Source organism: Herpailurus yagouaroundi, unplaced genomic scaffold (assembly GCF_014898765.1).
Source record: "Herpailurus yagouaroundi ecotype Mexico unplaced genomic scaffold, PumYag 195, whole genome shotgun sequence".
Taxonomy (NCBI): domain Eukaryota; kingdom Metazoa; phylum Chordata; class Mammalia; order Carnivora; family Felidae; genus Herpailurus; species Herpailurus yagouaroundi.
In genome coordinates, this window is record NW_024412426.1 from 12,560,791 (window position 1) to 12,580,790 (window position 20,000).

The 20,000-nt window shown below is 36.9% G+C and overlaps 1 protein-coding gene across 5 annotated transcripts in view; it reads left to right on the forward strand.

The window, feature by feature from the left end:
- The window catches only part of HMCN1 (hemicentin 1), a 492,563-nt gene that overhangs the window by 221,500 nt on the left and 251,063 nt on the right, over positions 1-20,000 (forward strand). For 4 of the 5 annotated variants that reach the window (XM_040446605.1, XM_040446604.1, XM_040446606.1 and 1 more), the window contains 3 exons: positions 12,506-12,647; positions 13,751-13,878; positions 16,098-16,211. In XM_040446605.1, the coding sequence (XP_040302539.1) occupies positions 12,506-12,647; positions 13,751-13,878; positions 16,098-16,211 (384 nt within the window). Of the gene's footprint in view, positions 1-12,505; positions 12,655-13,750; positions 13,879-16,097; positions 16,212-20,000 lie in introns of those variants that run through there. The other variant, XM_040446607.1, reaches the window with a different exon arrangement.

Sequence of the window (20,000 nt, forward strand, 5' to 3'; positions counted from 1 at the left end):
TTCCTTCCTTCCTTCCTTCCTTCCTTCCTTCCTTCCTTCCTTCCTTCCTTCATGTATTCACCAAAACTTTAAGTGTCAGATATTGTGCTCTTTGCTGAGGGTATAAATGAAGATAGAACAGCATCCTTCCCCTCAATAAGTTTATAATATAAGAAAGGGAATAAGTAAATTAAATGAATATTTATAACACAGTGTGGTAAGAATTTCACCAGGGTATTATACCTAGGAGACTTTAATTCATAGTGATGAGTGGATGTTGAGAAAGGCTTCACACAGGAGATGGTACCTGAGGTACCCATTCCAGTGGGGAATATAAGTCAGCATTACCCAGGTGGAAATCAGGAAAGCCTTTCTAGATGGAGAAAATTACATGTGTAAAGTCACAGAAGAATGAAGACACAGCAATGTGGGCATGCTGAGAGTAGAGGGTCCAGCTGAAGAGGGAGATCTGTCCCTAGGATGGTGTGATTTTCTTTTTCCTGCCGTTTTCAGGATCCTTTTCATATACAAGTGGAAAAATCATTCAGGTTTGTGACTTTGTGATGTTGGCTCAGCAAACAATAAAAACAAGGTACCAGGGGGAGAAAAAGTGGTTGCAGTGATAGCTCTGTGGAGTTTAGGCTGGATACAGAAAGAAAGAGAAGGTTAAAGGCATGGTCTGATAGATTGGAATAAATCAGAAGGGTCAGAGGAGTTTGGGTCATGATGAAGTTGGGGAAGGAGAGTGTGGGAGTCAGGAAGTGACAACTGGAAGGATGGGAGGTTCTGAACCTCAGATTGGACTTGCAAGGCTAAGTGTTTTTTCAATCACATTGTAGGTCACTTCCCTGATAAGATAACTAAGGTAACAAATGAATTTGTCTAGCAACATAAAGTAACTGCCAGATTTTTAAGTCTTTCCTGCTAGAAGTGCTATGTAGATCTACTTTTATGTACTTTTGATCCTATAAGTGTTGCATACTTTATAAAATTATCCTTTTTTGAGTACCATAACCCTTTTTTTGAAAAAAAAAAAAACCCTATTATTTTAGAGTAGTTTTAGGTTCACAGCAAAACTGAGAGGAAGTTACAGAGATGGTTCATATACTCTCTGCCCTCTGCCATTATCGCCATCCCCCACCAGAGTGGTGCATTTGTTACAATTGATGAACTTGCACTGACACTTCATAATCACCCAGAGTCTGTAGTTTACATTAGGGTTTACTCTTGACATTGTACATTCCGTGGGTCTGGATCAATTTATAATGGTATTTATCCATCATTATAGTACCATGCAGAGTGTTTATTGGCACTGCTGTTAAAAACCTCTGTGCTCTATTCATCTCTCCTTTTCACCCTCCCAACCACTAGAAAACCATTTATCTTTTTATTGTCTCCATAGTTTGGCCTTTTCAAAAATGTCTTACAGTTTGACACATACAGTACGTATCCTTTTCAGATCGGCTTGTTTCACTTAGTAATATGTATTTAAGGTTCCTCCATGTCTTTTTCATAGCTTGATAGCTCATTTCTTTTTAGCACTGAATAATATTACATTGCCAACTTTTGATAGTCAAAAGATATCCTTGCCATAATTGTGTCTGGATCAAAAGATACATGTACATATATGTAAAGCTTTAATAGCATTTTTCTAATATGCTATGAAGTAATAATGCTACTTATGATTGACCCTTTTTTCCCCAAGTCAAATGAGAATGGACTTTCTTCTACTTGGAAATTCTGTGATTTTGGAAAATTGTTATAAAGAGAGCCCAGTAAAGAAAAGGTAATGCAATAGTCAATGCTGGTCATCATTTAATTGAAGATTTTCTAAGTAAGAAAGAATAGACTTTAAAAATTCTAACCTTCTTATCAATCATATTTATTGTCTTAATCTGTTTTGACTAATCACCCAAAGAAGCTCCTGAAATGTTAAGGAAAGAAAAAATATAGTATTATATGGAAACAATGTTAATGTATAAATAATTTTATACTAGGAATTAGTATAATTTTAAATGAGGAATTTTATACTAGGAATTCAAATAGATACCAAGGGAGCAAACATTTGCTACATATATATATATATCTCCTTATATTTTACATTGGGAAAATAAAAATTGTAAATTTTTAATAAATCTTCATGTGTTTTGCCATTAGTAGTTTTTCACTAAATAGAATTTAGCCTAAATTTATCACTGCCTATCTCTGAAATTATTGCCCTTCTCTTATTAACTGTATTTCCTAACCATATTGGTGTTTGGGTATGGGATTTTTTGCAAATCCAGCTGTAACTGTCAAGATTTAGTCCTTGCCTATGTGTTTTATTGCTAATGCACCACCTACTGGTAAATCAATGAATAAATGACCTCTCAGATTTAACAGACCTTCTCTCTAGTCCAGCACTGTCAAATAGAACTTTCTACAATGATAGAAGTATATCTGTGGTGCTCTGTGTGGTAGCTACTAACTGTATGTGGCACTTGAGCACTTGAAATATGGCTAATGCTCTTTAAGGAACTTGTTCTGAAATTTGATCTAGTTTTAGATAATTTAAATGTGAATTTAAATAGACATTTGGCTAGTGGCTACCGAATTGGATAGCACAACTGTAGTATTTTCCAGAGAAAAAAGAAAAGCGGAAATAGCAAGAGCAGAAGTCTTAGGAAATTTATTGCAGCTGCTGTGTATATTAAGGACTCTCATAATTCATTGGAATTATTGCCATTCAGGAATAATTCTGCCATTTTGGAAAAGTTATAGCCAGGTCTTCATATTTACGTTGATGAGATATCGTTTGGAAATATGCACTTGATTCCATTGTCTTCGGGATTTCAGTGGCCTTTGCCTCTTTGTTCAGGCAGTTGATTTCTGTTTTTGTTTGGCTGATTCGTTGGCTTTTAGTTTTCATCCTGTGCTCTTGCTCTTTGGAAGGAATCCCTGGCCATTTTTATGGGAACTTTCTAGTAGGCATGGAAAAACTTAAAAGATGTGAAAATGTATTCCATTAACATTTCTACTCATTTGAAAATTAAGGAAAATTTAAATGAAGAAGCACGTCTGTCTATTGTAAATCACTCTTAGTGAAATTCTGTTACTCATTGTGCAAGCTTCATACTTAAAAGTTGGTTACCACTAGAACTAGCTGGAGTTACCTCCCTAATCAGAAGCGGAAGTAATGCATTTTCAAACAATGTCAGTATGTTTTAAATACACTGATTGAGCTAAATCACTAGGTACACATCTGTTGGGATAGGACATAACTACTAATTACAATTCTCAGCAGGCTCAATGACAGTCATTATGTAACTTTTTGAAGTTAGCTTTTTCAACAGGAAACACAGATATTTAGAAGAGTCAGAGACTCAGTAAAATACATTTTACAGTCTGTACAATTCAATAGAAATTACGTTCAGTAATTAAATACTAATTATTTTCCAATTTCTCATCTAGCATTGCTTGATGTTAGATCATTCAACGTATCATCCACAATGAAGAAAAGTATTTGGGGAGCAGTTGTAAATCTGTTCTATTATGTTTTCAAATATACGAATCAATTAAGTGGTTAGGCTGAATGTAGGTTTCTAACTATCTCCAAAATAAGGATATTTATTTAGATTTTATTGTGAGAACTCAAGTAAAAAACAGAAACTTAATACTGAAAACTAATGGAGTATCTTCTCATCAGAGTCTTAATTCCTCACTACATGAAATTATCACTAGGAACACTTAGAAGCTTGGAAATCTTCCATCACAGGGATTAATTGACAGCCCTGAAAATACATTCTTTTTTTTTTTTTTTTTACCAAAATGTAATTCAATGCCCTTTTAAACAACAATTTACAATTGGTTGCTCCACTAGGTGACTTTTGGACACATATCCTTTTGGAGGAGGCTAAGGAAAGCGTCTAGAACTTTATAACCCTGCTTCTTAAACTGAAAGTTGCTGAGATAAAAATCCTTTCTTGCCTGATTCTGTGAATCTCACTGCTTCCTGGGGTAATGAAAGCACTAGACCAGGAGTCCAGGCACTTGGGATCTACTTCAAGGAATCATGCCCTCCTCTTTCTCGCTTTCACTTTGTGTGCTCCTTCCACAGACCACACAAACACAGTGTATCAATTTTTAAAATTGAATTTCCAATTCTCTTTTTATTTATGGATGTATTGGGACATATTTTCTGTGGGCCAATGCTGGAATCAGTGGATGCTTGGCAATGCTAATAGGGATCAGTGTGAATGAGCTAATGTGAAATTTAGAGTTCAGATGGAATTATCCCAGGTATAATATGTTTAGGCCCAGGTGCTTCCCACTTTCCCTATGCATAGTTAGTTCAGTTTGTCAGTGTCTCTCAAATCACTCCCTTCCTTATTTCCCTGGTAACTTTGCATGTCATCCCCTTTGCATGTCACAAACCTAAACTACTAAAATCCTCTTTTCTTGGACTTCCTTCAAATTTTGTTCCCTCCCTTTAATTCATAGTATAATCAGGTGAATTTTCCCCAAGATTGCTTTAAAATTTTTTTTAATGTTTATTTATTTTTGAGAGGGAAATAGAGCATGAACAGAGGAGGGGCAGAGAGAGAGAGGGAAACAGAATTCAAAGCAGACTCCAGGCTTCCAGCTGTTAGCACAGAACCTTGAACCCACGAACTGGGTTCAAGGGTTCTTGAACCCATGAACTGTGGTGCTTGAACCCACGAACTGTGAGATCATGAACTGAGTGAGTTGGGATGCTCAACAGACTGAGCCACCCAGGCGTCCCTCCCTTAAATGCCCATGCATTCAGAACCTTTTTGTGGTTTCCTAATTACCTCAGAATAAAATTGACAATCGTTAGCCCTCCACACACTGACTCTTCCATAATAATTTTAATTTGTTTATGTTTATTTATTTTTGAGAGAGAGAGACAGAGAGAGAGAGAGAGAGAGAGAGAGAGAGAGGGGCAGAGAGAGAGAGGGAGACAGAATCTGAAGCAGGCTCCAGGCTCTGAACTGTCAGCACAGAGCCCGATGGCGGGGCTCAAACCCACTAGCAGCTAGATCATGACCTGAGCCTAAGTGGGATGCTTAAATGACTGAGCTCCCCCAGGCATCCCATCTTCCATAATACTTTTAACATTTTATCTTCAACCTTTATCCTCCTAAAACAATGTATGGAGAAAAAAAAAGAAATAAAAATGTTTCCTTTCAATATATGGATACTATTCACTTTAAATGAATCAGATATTCTTATGTCTTTTCCTTTATGCCTGTTTCTTTAACATGGGTAACTAAATATTTGAACTTGTTCTTAAAACTTCACCTCTAATTATGAATTCAAAGTAGAGAAACTATCAGATTATTTTCTGCCATGAAATATTACTCATGCTGCTAAATGTTATCTCTTAGAGCAGTATCAGGCAGACAGTTTGTAGTGTCTGTATGAGTTTTGAATTTTCTTGGTATCGAATCTCTCCAAAGGGTGGCTAGGTACTACACCTGTCTTCATCTTCAGTCTCCAGAACTGATTTTCTGGTGGCCAGTGAATGTTTCCTCTACCAGGCTCCATGTCCATTATACTTTCAGTGGATTCCTGTTTTCTGCTGCTTTGGCTCTACCTCTGCTCTGTTACTTCTATCTTTCCATGATTTGCCCAATTCCACGCCCATTGCTTGAGTCACAGAGCATCCCGACTACCTCCAGATTACATGGTTCTCACTCAGATTCTATGACCTAGCTCAAAGAGCTATTTTGACTTTAAGGTTTCCTATCTAAATCCTACCTTTGATGTGAACTTCCTCTCATAAACCACCTTCATTCTCCCATCCAAGTACTAACCAGGCATGACCCTGCTTAGCTTCTAAGATCAGAGGAGATTCAGATGGTATGGCCATCAACTAAACCATCTTTCTGAATAGTCAGGCTTCTGTAGAACTTTTTGCTTTCTTTCTCTTTCTTTCTTTCTTTTTATGACACACAATTTTGTACTTAATTACCATCATTTTTCCCCAATCATATTATATGTACTGAGGTACTTTTTTACTGCCCCCCGCCCCCGCCTTTTAACCACAGCTCCCCGCACAAAGAGAAAAACACAATTGCACCCAATAGATGTGTGTTCCTTAATTGCTGAATGGACCTCAAAGTAATAGTAATAAACTATAGGGAAGATTAGGGTCACTAACTTTATCTTTCATGTTTCCATGTGAATTTCAGTGGCTTATCTGGGTCACACCAACAATGTTCGATTTCATTACATAAGTACTTTCTTTTCCCCTCGCAGCACATGCCAGCAAATCACTGCTTACATTTAAAACCTATTTTGTAACAAAGTCTGATAGTTATCTTATGAAAAATTTATAAAGATTTTTTTAAGTATTGTTTAGTTTACCATAATTAAAAATTGTATCATGTGAGTAAGTTTGGCAAAATTTTTTGAAAGAGGCTAAAGCAGTTTATCAATTTTAAGGTGACGTGACTGCTCTATTTCCAAATGCTTGTACTGACCAGGCTGAGGAGTGAAAGTTAGAATAAATGGTGTGGTATGTATTACACGGTATGAATTGAAAGTTTTGTTTAAAACACACTATCATCCTGTTTGGGGACAAGAAATAAGTCTACTGATTTTATTAGTTGCTCCTTTATGAGGAGGATTTTTAAAGCTGACAATGAACAAGGGAATCCTGGTTAAATTGTTGAGTATATTCCATGGAGAGCTGACATTTCTTCCATAATTACATGCTGCCACATGGAAGTCAAAGGGCCAGACAAGGCTTCCTTTTTTTTTTTTTTTTGCCATGTTATGTCTGTATGAACATTAGAAGTATTAATTTTTTTTCTATGGTGTCAGGAAAGGGTGGATGTCTGTCACTAATTAGTTCGCATCACCAGAGAGAATGTTGCAGTAAAAAAAGGAAATATTTCTCAAGATGATGGATGAAGTTAAACCCTAATGACCAGAATTACTTCACTCAGTATGAAATTGATATTATCATAACCATATGCTCATGACATCATCACATCCCCTTTTTAACAAGTGCCAGGTGACATAGGTATTAGCGTGGGTTTTTTTTAATCAGCAAAATGTGGAAAAACTAGATTTATCTATTTTTATTGAAATTTCTAACAAATTTTGAGTATCTAGAACTTGTTACATTTCAGAAGAATCAAATAAGGTATATTTCATATCATTTATTAGTGGGATGTGTGATCTAAATAGAACATGCAAGTATGAGAATTGTGATCAAGTTTCATTTGTAAATGCCTAGATAATATATATAGACACACCTATTTTAAATGCTATGTCACTTATTTGATCACTCTCCGTCATACTTTACTGTATAATGGAATATTGATAATAGCAAAAATTACATAGTGCCTACTGTGCACCAGCAATTGCTTTAAGTGTTTTATGTATGTTAATTTAACTAATCTGCAATAACACTGTGCCTTATTATTCCCACTGAGGCATAGACCAGACACATGGATTACTTAACCATGTTGAGGCTTGTTAGGTGCTTTATCTGTAGAATGGCTGTGACACTTCATAGAGTTATTGTGGAAAATAAATGATAGGCCTAGAGTTAGATACCTACCATGTAACAGGCACTCAATAATTTTGCCAACCTTCCTATTTGAAGAGCTGACTACCAGAAGGATATTTAGTACCTCATTGTACATAATTTGGATTTGTATCCAGTATTCTGTGAGTTCTGTATGGTTATAAAGTGTCTAAATTATGGGTACTCAATAAATGTTTGTTGTGTGAAAGGATGAAACACAAAGAAATTTGCCCAGGTAATCTACACATGCCAGTGGTGAAAATATTTTAAATTGTTGCTTAGATAATTCAGAGCATTTCCATCATCTGATTAATTTATTGGTGATAATTAAATCACCTTGAAGAGAAAGTCTTTTAGATCTTTTCTTTGAGAATGCCCTATCAGAGGCAAAACAGCAACAAGTCAGATCCAGCTGACCACCAACAGGAAGTATGTCTTGAGAGTGTGAGGTTGACATTGGAGATTTGCAAGAGTTAGGCAAGATTTTATCTTCCATAGCCTTTGCAGGCAGAACAATAGCTATTTTCAATTCATTTTGCTAGCCTTGCCATTTAGAGTGTGCTAAGACACCTAAGTCTTAAAACAGTATTTATTTTTTTATTTTTCTATCATAATCTATGTGTATCTCTTTAAATCATTGGTGAGAAATTGTAAAAACTCACCTATTTTGCTTTTTTTATGACTAAAATATAAAGAATGGATTAATGCCTTAATACTAATAGAGCGCCATGTTTCCATTGTTTTGGCTAATGAAAAGCAAGTTGTTATTTATGGTGATGATGTTGGTGGTTGATGGTGGTGGTGGTGATGATGATGGTGGTGGTGGTGATGATGGTGATAATGGTGATGATAATGGTGATTATTGTGGTGGTGAAGTAAGATTGAAAACCAACTAAGACTGGATTACTTCCCCCCAAAGCCTAAAATTTGACTCTAGACTTTGATAGAGTTGAACTAAGGCTTTTAAGCTTGTTCTGCTCCATTAAAACCACTTTATTAAAACAAGAGGAGCTGTTTTTCTAGAAAATTAAAAATTCTAACAGTTGAAATAATTATAGTGAGGTCTATTACAGCCTTATTTAACCTAATCAAGTGAAGGCTGAATCATTCTGACCATCTTTATTCAACTGTTATTTGGCAGAAATCTAATTTTGCTTCCATGTTTGTTCATTTCCTTTCTGATTTTCTTATTGTCAGCAGAAATATTCTTTCCAGGACAATGGCAAATTTCTCACCTTCTGTGAGATGATGTCATCCCATCTGTATGTATGCACACAGACTGATTTCATGACCCTGAGCAGCACCCTATGTCCAAGCTTTATTTGAGAAATGACCTCTTAGCCCTCTGCATCCTGGTTTGAGTAACTGACATTTATTTTCACTTTGATACCTGAACTACAGAGCCTACCAGTGGAATTCTTGCTGGGAGAGATGCCAGGCCAATTCTGTTAGACTTTATCAGGAGGCACCATGTTTAGACATAAATCCCAAGAGCTGCTGAGTCTTTGCAGCAATCCTAGGTCAACATGAGCTAAGCATAAGAAACATTTTATTTTCAGAAAGTGGGACTGAATAAATGTGGGTATTCAATAAATTCCAAAGAGAAAGAAGTGTTCCTTTTTCCCCTCATCCCCTAAAGATTATCTGAAACACTCCCACAGCATGTGTAGTCCTCTGGCATTTCAGAATTGATGGATTCCAGATGGAATCACAACTTGAACTTACTGGCCATGGGCAGTCTGCCCTTGACCTCCTGTATTTCTGTAGCCATATGTTCACCAAGAAGAATCCATGGAATAATAAGACTATCAACCAATTCCACAGGCAGGAAAAACCCTTTAACATTAACTTCAAAGACAATCATAATTTGAAGAACACAATGTAAACAGGAAAAAAAGGAGGGTGATTGTAAGCTGCTTGCAATTAGGCACTAATTAGTTTTATCCAGTTGTGTAGCCTACTAGTCTAGTGTTACCACTTGTATCTCCTTCAAATGTATCAGGATTTCTCAGACTAATTTTTCTTAGTGAAATTAAGCCACAATTTGCAGGCTAACTTATAGTAAAGATATATCATAAATATATAAAGATCTAACTAATTGAATTTCTCTATCTCATTTATATTAAAAATGCAGTTAACTGGAAAGTTGGCACCATGTCTGTTTGGCTCATCATTGTCTCCCTACAGGTTAGCACAGAGCCTGGAACATAATAATTGTGCAAAAACCACATGTTATTAAATTTATTTATTTTTGTTAATACCTATAACTTCTATTTCAAACACTGTGGAATGAATTTATTTTCATTTATCTTACTGAGTGGGAAATATTTACACTAAGAAAATTATTATTTCTTTGATGGTACTTTCTTTGAAGATTAACTCTCATTCTGTAGTAATATAGATGTAAAATGTGGAATTGATTAGGCCAGATATATCAACATTCCAGTTACCCCAGGGAATTTTTGTATCCTTTTTGACAATAACTTCCTGATTCATTACTTTACTTTCAAAAGTCTGTTTTCTGCCGTAGAAGTGGAATGTATGCAATGGAAACTTTGAATAATTGCTATTTCCTGTTGTGTCCTGTGAATCCATGGGCATGAGATAAATGATCAATATAGCAGGACCTTGAGAGTGGCAGGCATAAAAATTCTCAGAGCCAAGTTACAATTTAGGAAGGGACTGTATTCCCTCAACAGTTTTAAGTGCCTGTTATTTACAAGTCACTGTATAGCATGAAAGGGATATTAAATACTGTAGAAAGCAATGTAATATGGAATAATATGAAAGAGATTGTCTTCACCTCAACAAATTACAATCTAATAAATAAAGAGCAGCAGCCAGGACAAGTGGTGGCTCCAAACCTGTGTTCACTAAATGGAAAGAGGCAAAAGGCCCTATGTAGAGACCTTTCCTGAGAATAGGTTTATACTGAAGTTCCAACTTAGCAGACAGAAGCCAGTGGTCAGCTGGTGGGAGCAAAGTAGGAAGGGGCCACCTGGTAAACACTGGAGTACAGAAACATGACATTGGAACCAAATTCATTTTACTCTCAAAGAGTATTTACTTCCTCTGCTTTAAAATTCCTTTGGTCCCTTCCCTGTACAGATTGGGCTAGACCCCTGATGGGGGTCATATAAAGAGCTCTGTCTGGGTTGGAGTCCAAGGAGGGGGCTCAAGGCCAGCACAATTGGGTCCACAGGGCACTCCTGCAGGTGAGTGGTCCCAGTGATGCCCTGGTCATGGAGCTCTTGCCGTGGCTGACCACCATTCTCCTGCTGCTGCTGCTGCTCATACAGCTGAGCCACATGGCCAAGTTCTAAAGCAAGATCCCCTTGTACTGTGTGCTCTGCTTCGCGGTCTCCAGTATGGCCAGGGTCATCTGCTTATTACACCACAGCAGTCAGATGGTGGAGAACATGAATATCATCAGTTGCTTTGTCCAGCTCTTCAAGTACATATAGAACCCTTCACTTTGAGACAGAGGGCCACTAGAAGGTGGAAGTGGGCCAACTCTGAGTCATCATTTTTTAACCACCAGAGTGTCCTGAACATGATAGGCCTCTTGGAGGCTCTCCACAAGTGTTGCATGTAGATCACCAAGCAGGCATTCTCTTCATGGGGCCCATAGGCCTGATCATGTGTCTTGGGGACATCTTCATCAACTGGCAGTACTCCAGGACAAACCATGACTCTGATGTCTGACACAGGCCAGCCCATGGTCATAGAGTACCTCAGAATGTGGATCCACCCTGAGGACATGCAGAAGGGCAATCTTTCAAGAAAGATGCCTTTTACCTGGCAATTCAGGTCTAGGTGCCCATCATTTCTGTGGTATACTCCACCTTCTCCTCCTTCTGTGACCCCAAAAGGAAGCTCTTAATTTTTTTTACATTTATTTATTTTTGAGAGACAGAGAGACAGAGCACAAGTTGGGGAGGGGCAGAGAGAGAAGGAGACACAGAATCCGAAGCAGGCTCCAGGCTCTGAGCTGATAGCATAGAGCCTGACACGGGGCTCAAACTCACAAACCGTGAGATCATGACCTGAGCTGAAGTCAGACGCTTAACCAACTGAGCCACCCAGGCACCCTAAAAGGAAGCTCTTTATCTCAGGGACATTCAAGGTGGAGATATTAGATGCCATCCCCACCAGTGACCTCACCATGACTGATGTCCCCAGGCAATGAGGACTACTTTCTTTTACCTAAGACACCTCAAGAGAATGGACCACATCTGCCCCTAGGCCATGAGGACCACCTTCTTCCACATGTTCAAGACACTCCAGGAGAATGGAGTTACTGCAAGGCCAGCCCAGTAAGCAAGGCCATGGAGCAGAGTAGGACTGGGGGGCAGGACCTAGCGAGAGAGTGGACAGAGGTACCCTTCCCAATTCCCTGGCCTGCTCCAGCTGCCACATATCACTGTATCTTGCTCCTGCGGCTCCCATGGCTTTCATTCAGGCCCTTCCTGTCACTGGCCTCCAATCCAGGTCCCTAAAGTCCCCCAGAGGAGAGTTAGCAGGACCTTTCCCAAGTTCTGAGGGCAAGGCCTCATCTACTCTCATGCTGTGGGATCTGGAAATAGCAGTAGGCCTGACAGGGTTGGGCTGAGGTGCAAGGTCTCAGGACAAATGGCCAGAAGTAAGGCCCTCTGCCCTGGAACTGCAGAGTAGTGGCAGGCTCCAGGGTCCCAGCCACAGCATCAGGCTTTCAGGGGGAAGGGGGGCTCTGCAGGGACCAGGAACCCCAGTCTCATGCAACCTGGGCCACAGAGAGCCAGAGTGCAGAGTCTGCAACTCCTGTCAACTTTGGGGAAGATCTCCCAAATCTCTGCTGCAACTTGGTTGTTACTTGTATAAACGAATTCTTGAAAGTGCAAATAAAAATAAAGGTGTGGTAAGAAGCCTACAAATCTGCTAAGATAGGAAGCTCTTAACATCAGGATAAGTTGCCATTTCGCCATATATGTTTCTTTCTATTTGCAGAACCACCCAAAGTCACTGTGATGCCCAAGAATCAATCATTCACAGGAGGATCTGAGGTCTCTATCATGTGTTCTGCAACAGGTTTTCCCAAACCAAAGATCACCTGGACCATTAATGATATGTTTATCATGGGTTCACACAGGTACTGGGTTTGTATCACATTCTTTGTTTTTACTGAGTGAAATATTAATTAGAATGAATCAAAAGCCGGACAAAACTAATGTGACTAAGTCCCTACGGTTGAGGGAGCTTTGACCAAAATCCACAGCATTCGATTTTCTAAATAGGCCAGGAAATGTCCATAAAATAATAAATGATGACTTGACAGAGCTGGATGTTCTGCAGTCTTGAATTTAATGGCCAGGACTAAGAGCTTCACAATACTTTGCATTGGAAACATGACACCATAACCCTTGGCTTACCTTGAATAATTGAAATGGGGAAAATAAATGTTCTAGGGGGCAATATGTAGTTTCCACTGATCTATTAAAGATATGGTCATGGGATTTAATAGGAGAGAAGGAGATGTCATGGATGGAACAGTAGCTCTAATGAAAATGTGTGCAGACATTCTTTGTAATTCCTAGTCACTTTTGCCATACTGCATTGAGATATATTTTATCTGCTGGATGCCTTTTAAAGACATTGAATCTTCTCACGCTCAGAGTGCAATGACCATGGGGAACAGAAACAAGGAAGCTTCCAGCTATTGAGCTTCCATTACTCTGGGTTTTGTCTGAGGAGGAGGGCTTAGGTATGAGCCAGATTCTATTTCTAGACTCATCACTGACTTGCTGTGTGACAGGAGGCATTGTATCTCTCAGGTTTTCATTGTGAGGAATCATTTAGCATAGCAGTTTACAGAGTGTGATTGCCTGTTTGCAAATTCCACTTCTTCCATTTACTAACTGCCTTTGGGTGAGTTATATATTCCCTTTACTCATCTGTAAAACAGAGATAATAATCGTATCTAACTCACTGGGTAATTGTGAAGATTTAAAACATTAATAAACGTAAAACTTCTGGAGCACTTTCTGGCACATAGCAAGTACTGAATACTGGCATCTATTATGATTATTGTTATTATTATTACTACTACGTCTGCTATATTTCTTATAACATGATGACATTAATAGTTTTTGCAAGCAGCATCAAAAATATAAGTCTAAAATATTTGTAAGAAGGTACTATAGTTTCTTCATACTGTTACTGGGTATTTTCAATTTTATTTTCTTTTGTCCATAGGTATAGGATGACCTCAGAAGGTACCTTATTTATCAAAAATGCAGTTCCCAAAGATGCAGGGATTTATGGTTGCCTGGCAAGTAATGCAGCTGGAACAGACAAACAGACTTCTACCCTTAGATATATTGGCAAGTATAATCAGTTTAAAAAGCAATTAAAATAGGATGCATATCATATCAAGCAATGTAAAAGTACTTTTCTGAAAATTAGTATTAGGAGTCAGTTCTAACCAGTCTTATAATTGATTGTTTATTTCACACATTAATTAAAGCAAATATTGGAACATTTAAGTTAAAAGTTCAGGGAGTGGATAGCTTCATTATTCAGTAGAAATCTAGGAGGCTTACGTCTTGTGGTTGAGTCCCAGATTGTCTACAAAGTCTGTCTTTCCATGGCTTTTCTGTTCTTTGCAATATTTTGCTTACATATTAATAAATTCTATATCCTTTCTAGTTTACCTCAACTTCCATTTTATATTTTTAACTTATATTTAAAGCTTTATAGTATTTCTATAGTAATGACATATTTATAACATTTCTGTCATTTATCCTGTCTAGCTGCTATTTCACTTTGCATCTTCAGTTTTTCCCCTCCAAACTCAAGCATTTATTGAGGATGCATTTTGTGATAATTATAATAAATATTCCATAATAAAATGTATAATAACATATAATATATAATCTAATATATTTTAATATAATCATATCTTCTAATAATATATAACAGAATAGAGTGTTTCTTTGAATTTGGTCTTTCTTAAACAAATAAAGGACAAGGACATGACATGTTCAGTGTTAGTTTGTAATTGTGAATAATTAATGGCTAGCAGTCTACCCTGCCATTTATGGTAAGGTAGTGAAACTGGCAGTGGAGAGTAAGAAAGCTACAATAAAAATTAAGAATTGTAATTTGGTGTGTATAGATGAGGGAGGTAGCAAAAGTGTTGTAAATATCAAAGCTGAAAGCATAGAAAGAAGTGGTCTTCATTGATAGAAATGAGGAAGGCACATGGTAAGTTTGGAAGATTAGAGAAGAAATAGACAGTGGGACTGTAGAAAGCAGGTTGAAATAGATTCTGAATCATAGACACAAATTTCATTTCATTCACAAAGAAGCTAAAATAGTTGACCCACTTATTCACCTTATTAATTGCCCAGAGTATCTAAAATTGTGGAATGTGAAATAAAAGATGTATGTTATGAAGTCCTTACTTTTTGAGAGCCTGCATAATGGGAATGGCTATACATAGAGATATAGAAGAAAGCAGACAGACTAGTACTATAGCAGAGGACTGGTGGAGAGGAAGATTAATTCTGATTGGGAATTTGTAAAGATTTCTCAAAGGAGGCAGGGCTTAAGCTCAGTCTGGAGGAACAAGTGGGATTACAAGAGTTGTGGCGAAGGGCATTTCAGGCAGAGGAAACAGCTTTGCAAAAACAGGAAGATAGGAGAGGGTAAGGGGTGCTTTGGGCTACCATTTTGCTCTGTACCTTGTGATGAGTAAGAAAGTGTTATGGAAGGTAAGTTACAAGAGAAAGCTCTGTACCAGTGTATGATTTTTGAAAGCCAAACTAGAGAATTGTGGAATGAATTCACTGAAAGCTTTCTTTCTAGGAGAGGGATAACATGATCTTTGAGAAGTTAATTCAATTTCTTTTAAACTACTTCAGTTGAAATTAGAAAGTCCTAACATGCCCAGCTAAGAGAAAAAATGTATGAGTGAACTCTAAAGAATTGGGCAAAGAAACTTAGAGAATGTATGTATTTAGCATCAAAGGCAAAAAGAGAATGGAGGCTCTACTTTTTATAGATGGAACTTTCAGCCTTAGACTACAACCCTCTCTCTGTAGTGAAACATGAATATCCTTAAAATCACATAGAAAATATTACAACAGATTCATCTACAATTATATTATCCTCATAATTTAGCCAAGTCAGCCTTATTATAGCTCTTTTGATATTTTTATTACTATTACTCTTCTCTCTGTTCCTTCAGTATTACTGTTTCTATAAGATGTGTTCAGATTTCTAAGATTTGTCTTTCCTTATATATCTCTTTTTTTTCATAAAGACCTTTCAATTAATTTCCTAATTTTTTGTACTCTTTTATCAGAATTATTTTTGCCTAATATATATTTTTGGCCTTAATAAATAATCTTTTCATCACACACATCTATCTATGAACACTTGCATTATAAGAGTTTCAATCTGTTTATAAACATTGAAATAACCACAAGCTCATAAATACTGGTAGATTTTGCTAAATTGGTTCATTTAGTGTAATCATGAACAAGGTCCACGTGGCACTGGGCCAGATGTTGACGATTTGCATGTTTGTTTTTTTCAGAAGCCCCGAAGTTGATCGTAGTTCAGAGCGAGCTGTTGGTTGCTCTTGGAGATACAACAGTTATGGAATGTAAAACTTCTGGTATTCCTCCACCTCGAGTTAAGTGGTTCAAAGGTACATTTCTTAAATATGTTCATGTCTGGTTCACTTGCTTTTGTTTTCTCTTTTAAAAAAATGATTTGTTAAAATTTTGTTTTGGTGTGTGACTTAGCAGCCCCATAAAATGTGTTTATGATCTCACTAGAGACAATAGTTCAAAATTCTGAACTCTAAATTTCAAGATTTGACATCTGGTGTGGATTATAGGACCGTGAAAATCAAAGCAGGAAAAGTTCGCCTTTGCTAATCCAGCTGAACATTCTCTTTGTTAGTTTAGGATTGTTTCCTGTAGAAAATTGTCCAAGAATACTCTGTTAACGTTTAAAATGGCTTTCCTGATTTCAATTCACTTAGAGATAATAGCTGTCACTATTAGAAAGTTTTCTAGATTCCCAAGGACACGTTCTATAAAGTGCTCAAAAAAAGACATAACATTAAAGCTTACAGGTAGTTGAAAGACTGTGATGGGCATCATCATGCATAGTAGATGTTTATATCAAGCATGGAAATTTTCTCCCTACATTCGTAACATAAAGATTACACCTTTGTGATTCTATAATAAAATAACAGTAATGTGTTGTTTGTCTTAGTAAGAATACTCTCGGGTCCTGGTCCAGGCTCAGATGCTGACAGTAGATATCTGTGTAAAACGTCCTGCTTCTGTTTCTGTCTCAGTTCTTCCAATATATGAGAAAGAAAAATTCCCGCAAGCACTCTAACAGGGAGGTTGCTAGGATTATTGAGATGCTGTTTGCAAAATACTTTTTAATCTTCAGATGAAAAATGCTAAACAGTACAAAGAACTATTGTTGTGATTCTGTTTGTTAAATCACAGACATTCCCATAGCAACGGGTTGATGTCATAATCACAAAATTATGAATTCACCTCGGGTTCAAACTCTTGGGGAACATGAGGTGAAAAAGAAAGGCTTTATGTAGAAAACAAACACATTTAAATAATACAAATCAAAAACAGAAAAACTAGGAGGTAATGCTATTTTCATGGTTTTCTATGTTAAATGATTTTTTGTCTTCATGTTTTCTCTGATAAGAAAGTGTTTCTGAAGTTGCTTCTTAATTAGGTTTATTTCAGTTACCATAAGCTGTAATTTTAGTTATTTAAAAATCTTAAGTCTTTGAATTACAAATGAAATAGATAATCAGTGTCAAAGTCACATCATAATTAAATAAATCCAGAAAAAAATGTGTTATAGAAGCAGTAGTTCTCTTTTTTAAAAGTCAATGTGACCTGCCGACTTCTCTGCCTGTAGATAGCAGAGTCACACAGAAAGTCTTTTATTTTCCCAAATTGAGGCTACTTTTCTGAGTAAACTTAGTCTTCATGTTAACCTGGGTCCCATAAATGGCTTGGAAGGTAAGGAGGAGTTAGGGAGCCATGCACTGACCACATGGAAGATTCTAGAATTGATTGCCTTTTAATTTTCTAAACCAAAGATGTTGGAGTTCAATGGGCCCAGTTAAATATATTCCATTTCTCTCAGTTATGAAACAACAGAGATAGAATGTGGACATTAAACACTGACAGACCAAATTAGAAGACATCCTCCAGTGTTCATCAACAGTGTGCACAGTAGGCATAAACCCCAGAAAGAGGCCAACCTACTGTCCTATCTGTACCAGGCAAGCATTTATTGCATATGCAGAGTCTGGATCATCAAGAACAAAATTAGAGGATAAACTCTGATGCAGACTGGTTCCAGAAAGAAAGGGGGAAGAGGCAGCTGGGCTCTCCTTTTCCACCTCTGCTAGGGATGAGACAATGGGAGGTTAGGGAAATCCTACCTTATGGAAACCAAGGGGTGAAGAAGAGTCCTTACCTTAACCAGAAGAATAACTTTTTATTCATACCCCTTTTTCTAGCAATTCTGATTGAATATAGGTAGTGATTAATTGATTGTAAGAACACATGGAATCTGTCCTCTTAACAAATTTTGAAGTGTGCAATACAGCATGGTTAACTATGGGCACTTTGTTGCACAGTAGATCTCTAGAACTTACTCCTCTTGGATAATTGAAACTTCATACCTGTTGAAGAATATCTCATTTCCTTTGTCCCCAAACCCCTGGCACCTACCATTCATTAATAAATTAATAAATTAATAAATTATATTCTATTCAGGCCATCAGAGAAAAGGAATTGCGTAAGTACAAATACCCATAAAAATTTTGGATTTTTCATTTTAGAAATAAGCAACATATAGTGGGTTCAAAAAAGAATAGAGACACTATCAAAATGTTTTATAGAGGATATTTCTGGTGAAACATTAAAGCAAGTAGGTTTTTCAATTTAGATTGGTGGTTCTTTTTTTTTTTAATTTTTTTTTCAACGTTTATTTATTTTTGGGACAGAGAGAGACAGAGCATGAATGGGGGAGGGGCAGAGAGAGAGGGAGACACAGAATCGGAAACAGGCTCCAGGCTCTGAGCCATCAGCCCAGAGCCTGACGCGGGGCTCGAACTCACGGACCGCGAGATCGTGACCTGGCTGAAGTCGGACGCTTAACCGACTGCGCCACCCAGGCACCCCTAGATTGGTGGTTCTTAAGAGTAGCTGGGGGTTCCCCGTCATTTTTTTCAGGGAATCTCCGAGACTAAAATTACTTTCCTAATTATACTAACATATTATTTTTCTTTTTCATACTCATTGTCTCACAAGTGTATAGTGGAGTTTTTGGAGGGTACATGAAGTGTGATATCCAACAGAATGAATGCAGAAGCAAATATGAGCACTCAGCTGTCTTCTATTAAGCTAGACATTCTAGAAATTTGCAAAATGTGAAACACCACTCTTCTCACTAAATTTATCTTATTTTTGGAAAAATAATTTCTCATACAATATGTTCACTATGTTAAAATGTCATGAGTTTATTATAGAATAAATACATACATTTAAATTTTTTCTATTTCTAAAGTACTAAATACAAATAAATATAATCTATACAAAAAAAACCTCATTAAAGTCCCCAATAATTTATAAGAGTGTAAAAGGGGTTTGAAGGAAACATTTTTGAGAACCACTAATTCCCATCAACTATTTGAAAGGATCTTATGCCAGGGATAATGATTTCTCTGTTGTTAGCCTTTACATCCACAGAAACCAGAATTGAATTTAAAGTACAGCATACAGAGAACCCTCTGCAGTGGTAATGATTGTTAAATCCTAGCATGGGTTGTCAGGAAAGTTTGCATATTTCCCTCTGTAAAAATTCTAATCTTACCTAATATTAAAACTAAATAATCCCTATTCCATTACCATCTCAAAGTTCCATATTTCTCAATGGCTTCCCAATAATTTGATGACTAATTTAGTAGATGACTTGACTAAACTGGTGTTTCCCAATTTACATTTTCATTATTGCTATTCTTTTAGCTTTTTTTTGAAAAAAAAAAAAAAAACCTACTAGCTAAAAGGTCTTGATTTTATCCTTTGACATAAACAAAAGAAATAAGGGAGAAGTAAATTCCAAAATTCTAAATGCATTTTAGTCCAAACATTCTAATACTTGATGAACAGCTAGGTCATATTGCATTCTCCCTTAGTGGGAGGAAAGTTTATGTCAACATCATCTGCTTTTATTTATGAAAATTTCCCAGAGGCACATAGACACAGCTTTGGTTGCTTCTCTTATTCTCGTGTGGTATGTAGTAGCAAGCTTAAAAGGATGATTTGGGTTTTAAATATTGGAATGCTGAAAAATACTTTATTTTTGGCACTGATGGTCGCTATTGCAATTTTTTTGTTTTCAAATTTATGGCTCCTTTGACCCCTTCTGTTCTCAAAAT